This window comes from Egretta garzetta, unplaced genomic scaffold (assembly GCF_000687185.1).
Source record: "Egretta garzetta isolate BGI_Z169 unplaced genomic scaffold, ASM68718v1 scaffold890, whole genome shotgun sequence".
NCBI classification, from domain to species: domain Eukaryota; kingdom Metazoa; phylum Chordata; class Aves; order Pelecaniformes; family Ardeidae; genus Egretta; species Egretta garzetta.
In genome coordinates, this window is record NW_009258295.1 from 356,522 (window position 1) to 366,211 (window position 9,690).

The 9,690-nt window shown below is 46.0% G+C and overlaps 2 protein-coding genes across 2 annotated transcripts in view; both read right to left on the reverse strand.

Moving 5' to 3' along the window:
- AATF (apoptosis antagonizing transcription factor) overlaps positions 1-8,931 on the reverse strand; it is a 65,389-nt gene extending 56,458 nt beyond the window's left edge. The window contains exon 1 of the mRNA XM_009638344.2: positions 8,927-8,931. Coding sequence (XP_009636639.2) covers positions 8,927-8,931 — 5 coding nt within the window. The remainder of the gene's footprint in view (positions 1-8,926) is intronic.
- Positions 8,932-9,199: 268 nt separating this feature from the next.
- Positions 9,200-9,690, reverse strand: part of LHX1 (LIM homeobox 1) — a gene marked incomplete at its 5' end in the record, with an annotated part of 2,027 nt that continues 1,536 nt past the window's right edge. The window contains 2 exon segments of the mRNA XM_035893743.1: positions 9,200-9,651; positions 9,654-9,689. Coding sequence (XP_035749636.1) covers positions 9,200-9,651; positions 9,654-9,689 — 488 coding nt within the window.

A 9,690-nucleotide genomic window follows, 5' to 3' on the forward strand; every position in this document is an offset into this window, starting at 1 on the left:
AGCAGCGGTAACCGAATACCGTGAGGACGGGTGCTTGCCCAGCGCTCTGGAGCTGAGCAGCACTGGGGTAACCGGTATAAAAGCCAAGCCCTGTTCTACAACGCAAAATACCACAACTACTTCTTCAAGCCAGCATCGCACGCAGCACCACCGGCTGCACAGAGCTGAATTAATTCTTTTCTTGACCCCTATGTTAAACATTTTGTGGCCTCTGGTGAAGCCAGGGTCCCTCTTGCAGCAGTGAGAGCCAAAAGGTGAGGTCTGGGGTTAACCCCGGTCCTTGCACGCAGAGGGATCCTTACACCGGCGTTAAACCAGGCTCAGTGAACTGGTACCAGCACCAGAGCTCCCCAGGTGCTTTTGCCAAACTCTGGCCTAGGCGCAGCAGCAAAGCAACACCCCAGGGACTGCTGGGACCAGTATCACCGGCCCTGCTGGGTTTGCCCGCTGACAGCTTCTCCAGGCTGCCGTGTGGGGCGAGGTGGCCTCAAACCGCCAGGTTACCCCTGGAATTGGAGACCTGCGATAGAGCTTGGCGCGTGTTTTGTTACAAGGGAGAAGCGACCCAAATCGGCATCTCGGCTCCGAGTTGCAGATGCAGGTCTGAACTGCATACCCCAGAGCGAGCAGCTTCGGGGGGGCAGCCTGGCCTCCAGGATTTGGGCTTTCCACCCACCGGCGTGGAGATCCTGCCCGCAGCAAGCTGCAAACTTGAGCCGGGTACCGAGCCCCAGCTCGGAGACGCGTTGCGTAGGCTGCTGGCTCATCCCCTTCTTGTCAACGTAAGACTCTTCCCCGCGCCTTATCTGTTTAAATGCTACCAAAATGAATCCAGGCGTGATTTCTAATTAGAATGCAGAAAGGTGCGGGCCAGGCGGCAGCAGCAGCGGTGTTCAGTGCAGGCAGTTCTCCTACAGAGGGCAGAGGAATATCATTAATTACCATTGCCTCCAGCAGCCTGGCGCCTTCCTGCTACCCACCAGCTTCAGCCGGGGGCTGGGGGTCCTGGGGGGGCTCCGTGGAAGGAGACGACTGGAAAACCCCAAACATCTCCCCCCCCTCCCAAATACCTTATGACCCTCCCTAGAAAGCTGTGTGATCTTGTGTGCTGTGAAGACAATATACAGCTCAATTTATATAAAGACGAACGTTTACTAAAGACGCACGTTTTGGTGCAAACCGACCCCTTGGATCTGATGCTGTCGGGTATTCCGATCCTATTTCAACTTTTTGTAGTTTGTATTTATTTTATCACGGTATGACTGACACCTATAGTGCTCTGCATTATATATTACAGGGCTTTGCCATTGCTGCAGCAATGTGAAATTAAGCGCTGCTATCGTATTTTTTACTAGGACATAGTTTTATAGAACAGGCGATGTTCACAGGCTGTCTGCCCTGGCTTTGTTTCTAGGATTATTTTTTTTTTCTCCTTTGAGCGTATAGGTATTTTGTTTCCAGAGTAAAAGATGCCATTATAAACAAAGGGAGGAGCCTGGAGAAATAAATCTATAGAAAATGAAGTAGCAGAAACAAGTGCTCACCTGAACGGTTCCCTAGGAGTAACTAAGCACTTGCTAAGCCAAAGAACCGGTGCCAGGATCCCCCTGCACAACTGCATTTTCAAAACTCTGCACTCTTACAGAGCGAAAAGGGGATAGTCTCTAACCTAACAAATAATAAATGGCCCTATTAATAAAGGGAGAGAGGCTTTTAGCGATGGTTAAATAAAACATAGCCAATATAATTCATAAAAAACACACAGTGAGTTGCATTGGTCCTTTTGAGTCAAAAATGGGCTTCTTGAAGTCAACGGCATTTTTGCCACTCACGCCAGTGAGATGGGGGTTTCACCCCCCGAGACTGCCGGGGCAATCGTTCGGTATAACCCCCCAATCCAGCGATGCATTAAAATTCACCTGGGTACAGCTGTAAACTCAAGGGGTTCTGCCAGAGCCCACAGACCCGTTTCTTTTCTGCCCTGCTTCCGCCACTTCCATCAATACAAAACAAACCCGAATTTTTGATAAGGAGGTTCAGCCAATATAAACCAACACCGCACGGAAAACGCAGTGCACGAAGGCCATGGGTTGTTAAAGTGTTTCAGCACCAGAGCCGCCTCCTTCGCGGTTTATTCTCTCTCTTTTGCCTTTCACTTAGCAGGGTAATTAAATCAGGCTCTCGGGCTGGGTTTTAATTTCTGGTTCACATGCCCTCAAACCATGCTGCCGTGGTCTGGACTCATAATCATGCGGGGGAATATTTGTACAAAAAATATATCAATACGTTTTCATTTAAGGCGGTCGTGAAAGCCTTTTTATGCATCACGGTACGTTCTGCAAAACCCTCTGCCTATTTATAAACTATAAGCAGGAGGCATCAAACTAACGGACATCATTTCTTTGGCATTCTTCCTCTTAATTTTACTTTTTTATTTACATGCCTATTTGCTAAAATGGAAATAACACCCTAAACACAGGCCAGATAAGCAAGGGAATTTTGAACAGCCTGTACTACAAGAAAGCACTCTTCATTTCTCACACTCAGCTTCTTTTGCCCCCGTCTGTTTGCGGAGCCTGTCATCTCCTAGGACATTGTCAGATTAGACGGTAGCTTCGGCAGTGAAAGACCGTATCATCCTCGTGCGCCTGTATAATTACAGGTTATTAATGCGGATCCATTTTTCAGAGCGTTTCTTTACTTAAATATATAAAAAACACACACACAAAAAAAAAAATTGGTGGCAACGTGAAGCCATTCAGGCACCGCCACCGAGTAACTCGCTGCTCGCCTGCGTGCCCTGCGCTGGGCAGCGCTCGGCCTTGGGTCTCCACCGGGACGAGCAGCGCGGTGGGCGCGAGGCGGGCACCGATCTGCGACGGGATTCCCACAGAGATCCGCGGGAATTACCCCCGCCACGGTCGCGTCTGCTGAATTTAATTGAATTGCATTAGCAACAGCAGAATTTGACCCATATACGGAGGACTGCGTGCCGTCCAAAAATAGCTACGAGCCGGAGCTGAGCTTATCTTTTCCAACATTTTGGCTAGCAAATGTCATTTTGCCAGACCAGCCTTTTTTCATTTCAGTCACAGCATTTCACTTGAAGATTTTCTTTTTAAATCAGCAACACAACTTGCCAGTGAAAAAGAGAAAAAAAAGAAGAGGAAAAAAATTGGGGAGCAGCAGCGAAGAGCACACATAAACCCTCCCCCCTAAAGCAAATTACGTAACGGGAAATTTAGATTATGTACATAAAAAAACCCACACTCCTTATAAATATTTATTACCATTTTTCTTCCGTGTTTTTATTTACTTGAGTATTTCTGTTATTCCTAAGCCACCACTCATTCAAAACCCACAATTGTTTTAAAGATTTCATCAACCCTTCATTGCTCTTACATCTAAAAATAAAATGAATGCAGTGTGGCTTGAATAGCTGAACAGCCTAAAGATGCTGCCAGCAGATAAGAATTTTAAAGGCCACCCTGAGACAATTTAAAAACTAGAAGAAAACCTTTTTAGATGGAGGGGAAGAAAAAAAAAAATAAACCTATTTTTTCATCCACAAAACCAGCTCCCCGTGCGAACCCCGCGCGCGCGCTCCCCTGCGCACAGCGCGCCAGGACGCAGCGATTCTCCGGACGCGCAGCACGACCACGCAAGGCACGGGCTTTGCCACGGGCTCCCCTCCCAGCAGTTCGCCACAACGCCTCGGCACGCGTCTCCCTCCAGCTCCGTGAGAAGTCGGGGGGTGTTTTCCAGCTCGCGTTGGCAGTCTCTGCTGGGTGACGATTCTCACGCCACGTAGGGACCTTTCGACCGAATCACACCAGCCCCCGTCCTGCAAACTTGGGCTTCCTCGATTAGCAGAGCTAAGTATTCCGTTCCAAACCACGTGAGACACCGTCAGCCTCTTTAAAGGGTCAGATGCTGCAGGAAGCAAGCTCGTATTAAAACCAATCGGGGAAAAAAAAAAATAATCTAATTCTTACAGTTGCCAAAACCGCTCTCTAAACAGCGCCCCAGACGTCATCACCACAGAGCTATTCCTGAATTTGAAGGCAGCCTGGAACAGAAGACCTAAGAGAGACGGGTTGTGCCCCTCGTCCCCAGGAGCCTTACGTGTTGGGCCAAGGGGATTCTCCGAGAACCAGACCACGCTACGCACGATAAAAACAGCTCCGGGCACCACGTTCAGCGCCCCCGCGCGCAAATGGTGAAAACGCTGCAGGAAAACTCGGTCGCCCTAAAATCAGTCGCCCTGAGCGCTCCGGTGACGGTAATGCCAGGGACAGAGGCTCAGTCACGGCAAGGTCAGCTAACTGTAAGGCCACATTTACCCCTCAATTCCTGCATTACAATTCTGCATTTAATGAACGACAAACTCTCCAGACAACGACAAACTCCGCTTTCTAAGCACGACCCGTAGCTAAAACCACCACAAATACTCTTGAAAAAGAAATGGAAGACAGCAATCCCGGAAGGCTTTGTAATCAAAATATATTTTTAATGGTCCCATTAAATTCATTTATAACTTTGTGGATATTTTGTTGGCATGAGGAACGCGGAGCACCCCGGTGCCACGGCAGACACAAAGGAAAGGCCTTCCAGAACCCGCTCCAGCATCACAATTCCCTGTTCCCAGCTCAAAAAAGGCAGCATTTAAGGATATGTATCAGTCGTTTAATCTTAATATATGTGAATTTATCTGCTAGGGGTAGTAACAGGAAGGGCGCCTGCAAATGCTTATATTTAATATTGTAAGAACATGCAAAGCTTAAATACAACACTCTTGTTCAGGGAAAAAAATCCAGACTACGGCAGAAGGAATCGTTCCTGAGAGGGCACTGCCGCATCTGCCGCTTCCTAGGATGGCAACAGTGCGTCAATCACCACCGATATTTTTAAATTGTATTTATTTATAGATTCGTATCGTGTACCCATCGCTCAGCATCTGGGCACACGTACGCATATTAAAATAATAGACAAAATTTGTCTGCAAATGGTAATATAAGTACATTCTTAGTCTTGGGATGCAGATTTTTACGAATCCCCGACCGCTCCCCAAGCAAAGGCCTGCGCCAGTAGATACCAGCAGCGACGGAGGCCGAAGGGAAAGGGCAGAGGGGAGCATCACACAGCGGCAGCGCGCGGCGCCCGGCGCGCAATCATTTGGGCCAAAAGCAGAGTCGTTTGGATGCTGGAAACCCACAGCATTTTAAAGACACTTGGATTAGCCTTCCAAATAGCTCCTCCATATAGATTAGCTCAAGATGAAGAATACTTACGATGTTTGCCTCGCACCTTTTTCCTAGCGAACGGTACATGGTCTCACACCCGGGGTTCGCACAAGTCTTCGGTCTCGCACATTTAAACACCGAGCCTCCCTCGTCCGTGCCGGGAGGGCACGTGCCGCTCTCCCTGGCTAACACCACGGATGCCATCCAAAATTGGGCGAGCAGACCTGGGCCTGCGCGGGGTTTAACGTCACCGGGCTGCACCTTCTGCTGGGACACAGCAACAAGGTGAAGGTCACCGAAACCAGCAGCAGTCAAGGAAGGAAAGATCAGAAGAGAGTAATTACTTCTAAAAACGCTTTTGAAATCACATTGCACACACGTAGCGCTGCATACATGTCAGGTCCATGTTTCTGCAGTTAAAAAATTAACACGCACATGTAAAATCCACCCAAGCAGCGCGTATTGTCGAGGCCCTTCTCCCGCGGACCCCTATTCACCCGGGCAATGCGACTGAAGTCAATGGAAATGCTCTTGTAAACAAGGACTTACAAGAACCCAACGTGACAATGATTTCAAAAGGAGTTTTGACTGTGCAATTGTTGCTGGATTAGGGTCTTCAGAAACACCGAGCTCGCTCTGAAGAGCACAGAATTCAAATCTGCAAAGCGCTGGGGCCTCCGGAGCGGATCCCGGGAAGCACTGAAGGACACGCTCTCAGCCTTAAGTATGGGAACGGCTCCTGGGCTCCCCCCCCAAGCTGGGCAAAACCCCTGCGGAAGGGATGGGAGCTTCGGGAAAAAAAAAAAAAAAACAAACCAGGCTCTCCTCCCTCCCTTTTATAAGCCACTGACCTAAACTGAACCGTATCACATCGCTGCCTAAATGAACACAGAATAAACTGTGCAAGTACCTCGTTACCAAAAAAAAGAAGGAAAAAAAAAAAAAAAAACAAACCAAGAACAAGAAAGAAGGAAAAAAAAGAAACCCCACTTGGCAAACGTCTTCTACAAAATAAGCCTATTTGGTGAAATTCTCATTTAAAATAATTGATTCAACAATAAACCAGCAGCACAGACCAGAAGCGCAAACAGCGGTATTTATCAACGGCACTTGCCCGGGTAAGTAAAAGTTTGTAATAAATAGATCAGCCGTTCCTTTGCTTATATAAATGCAAAACAGAGCAACGCCACAGAGCAACACCACAAAAGACAAATAAATGAGTTAGACACGGAGTCCATGAGTTTAAGAAGTCTCCCCTGTATTTAATAAAGCATGATTATTATTATTTTTTTTTTTTAGAAACACTAACAGATCCCTTGCAGATAGCTTTTATCCCTATATAAGACATTTTGTGTTTAAAATGAACTATTGCTTCATCCAGGTGGCCCCTCTGCTGGGCATAGAAACGAGGCTGTCAACAAAATTTTAAAAAATCGCCATTGAAAATCACAAATCACACAACTTTAAAGCATTTGGATTTACCCCCCCCTCCCCCCGCCTCAGTCCAAAGAGATAAATAACTGAATCGCTGGGAATGCAGAAGTCTGTGTTTGAGCAGAAATTTCTGCGCCTACGTAAAATAAAAAAGAAGCCAGAGTCACGATTAGAAGAGAAACGGCGGAAAATACGCAATTATAGTTCATCCCCTTCTCTTAGCCCAGCAGGTGGAACACATTCAAACCAGTGACTTCGCAGAACCGGACCTAATTCCTTGCTTCTAACACAGGTCAAAACCCTCTCGGGATCAGCGAGGCTTTTGCTTTTGAAGAACTGAGTATTTGGGGTCCTGCAATCATTTACAATTAAACCATTAAATCTGTCATTTCACAAGGTTCCAGATTTTTTTTGTTTCATTTTCCTGCAAGAAAATGAGCGCGTCTCTAGTGCACAGCAAAACACTCTGCCCCGCTGCCCTGCAGAGAACTTCGTCCGTACCCAACGCTATTAAACAATTGACTCGGTATCAGCGCTAAAAAAGGATTAAAATGACTTTCATGACGCTGAGGTTACGCTGTGCTCGAAACCATCCAATTAGGAGGAAAAAAAAAAACAAAAAAAAAAAAAGAGAAAGGAAAATTACCAGTGGAGAATGAATTTAACTAAAAACGGATCGATTAAAAACCTTATCTTGGCAAGTTTTTTACATTTACATTTTTGGTTAGGCAGAAAATGAGCATTTTGAGTAGGTTTTCTCTTAGCATAGACCAGGAGTAGGTTACTGCACTTAACAATTTGATTAGGTTCCAATGCTGAAATGTAACGGGCAGCATAACCTCTTATTTGTCCTTCGGCAACGGAGGCTGCAGATGGGAAGAGGCTGGGGCTGGCGGCGGGCGGCTCTGGGCCCCGCGCCCGGGCTTTCGACTTCTACCACGGCAAAAGCGCTGTACGGGATGAGCAGCAGAGCGGCTCGTGCTTTCTCAGGGCTGTTTGACTCGAGCGAATCCATTTAAAATTGCTTCAAACATCAAATGAAACACGAGTTATCTAAACATCAGATTTTCTAATTTTATTAAAAACGCACAAATTTTATCCAACATGTTTTCTTTCATACAGTGAATGGTCTAATATGCACTGGAGGTCACACAAGCTTAGGTTTATTAGAACAATAAAAGACATATGAGAAATTTAATATATAAAGAAAAAAGTAGCAGCTGTTGACTGCATATTTGACCATAAAATTTAAATATTTTGGACTTTTATTTTAAAGACACAAAAATAAAACCTGTGTGGGTCTATATAAGTCATATTAACAATTCCATGAATGTTCAACAGGACTAAAAATTAGCAAAGATGTTTGTTTTTTGTGGTTTTTTTTTTGTTTTTGTTTGTTTTTTTTTTTTTTAACCTTGTAACACTTTTTTAAACACCTTCTCGGGTTGCTGGTGCAAAGCACCTTACAGTATTTGTGCTATAGATTTACTTTATTTGGCAACTGTCTGGGTTTCGTGGGGTTTTTTTTTTTTTCTTTGCCTTCTGTAAACAACACCTTTTACAAACTAGCACAGTGAACCACAAGCCCTGCAATCTGTTATAACATCTACAGAAAAGAAAATGAACTATTTTGGTTGGTTGCTCAAAATATTTTGCTTTTGAACAAGAGGTTCTAAAACAGGATTTATTAGTAAAACATTGAACTCCTGAATTTAACATTAGACGTAAACAGTTGACTGTTTTTAGTTCAATAGAGTCTTTTCGTTTAGCTTTTCTCTCTCTGTGAAGGTAGAATACTTTGTGTTTGTTTGTTTGTTTTTTCAAGTCATTTTCGTTAGAGGTCGGGGTGGTGACCTTCGCTATGATGAGGAGGTTTTGTACGAGTAGCTTTGTGAAGGTAGAAGAGTTGGTGCTGAGGGCTTAACATTTAGTATTTGCTATTTTGGAAAACAAAACAAAAACAAAGGAAAAAGAAAGTTGTCCCACCTGGTAGTCAGCAGGCTGAAATGGCTGAAGCTAAAAAGAGTTTCTCCTTGGTGAACTTTCTGAGAGACAAAAATTAACAAACAAATTCAGAATGCCAGAACCATCCTTAACCGGGAACGCTAGAGTTCTTGAAGCTTTTTTTTTCCCCTTTTCTTTGACCTTTCCTTCATTCAATTATTAAATTTTTTTTTTTTTTTTTTAAATGAGAAGTTTCTAAGGATTGTGGCTCTTAGGATGACATCCAACAGGGTAATCAAACTTACGCCATCCTACGGCATGGCAGCACTTTACTGTACAGCTTCACCAGTTTCTTTGTCAATGGTACAAAAAAGTCCCCTTGCTTGTTTGATACAACCATAACATGAAGATTGTCCCGGTCTAGAGCAAAGCTTGCCTTGGAGCGATTTGGATTCAGTTCGTTCCCAAGGTAATATTGTCTTAGGGCAGGAGAGATGTTATATTTATTCATTTCTGTACACCATAACAATAAGCAGACTAGATGATCATCACTTACTTAGACCCAGTTTGTTTTAAAGCTACCACACAGCCGCTTCATTCATTTCTGGGGGATGTGACAAGTGATTGCCATAGTTAGCACCACCGTTGACGGATATCGAAGAAAATGGAGGACTGGGGCCAAAAACTTCCGCGGACATGGAGTGCAAGGACCCGGGCAGGTTGGGTTCGGGGCTGGGCGAGTCTCCGGGGGGGTGCGACATGATGTCGGTGAAGCGCTGAGCCTCGCTGGAGGGGTGGTGTCCGGGCAGGGGGTGATCCATGGCCCCCAGGGGGGTGCCTGACGGCCCCGAGGAGGGCACGAACGGGAGATCCACGGGGGTCTGGGCTTGCGATGAGGGAGGTCCTTGCGGGAAGAAATCGTAATTGCTTCCAGGGCCGTAATACTCGCTCTGGTAGTCTGGCGGACAAGGAGAGACAGCGGGAGGGTAACGCACGGGAGAAGCGACCCGGGGAAAGGGGCGGGAGCCGGGCACCGGTCAGCGCCAGCCCGGGGGCGCTGAACCCACGG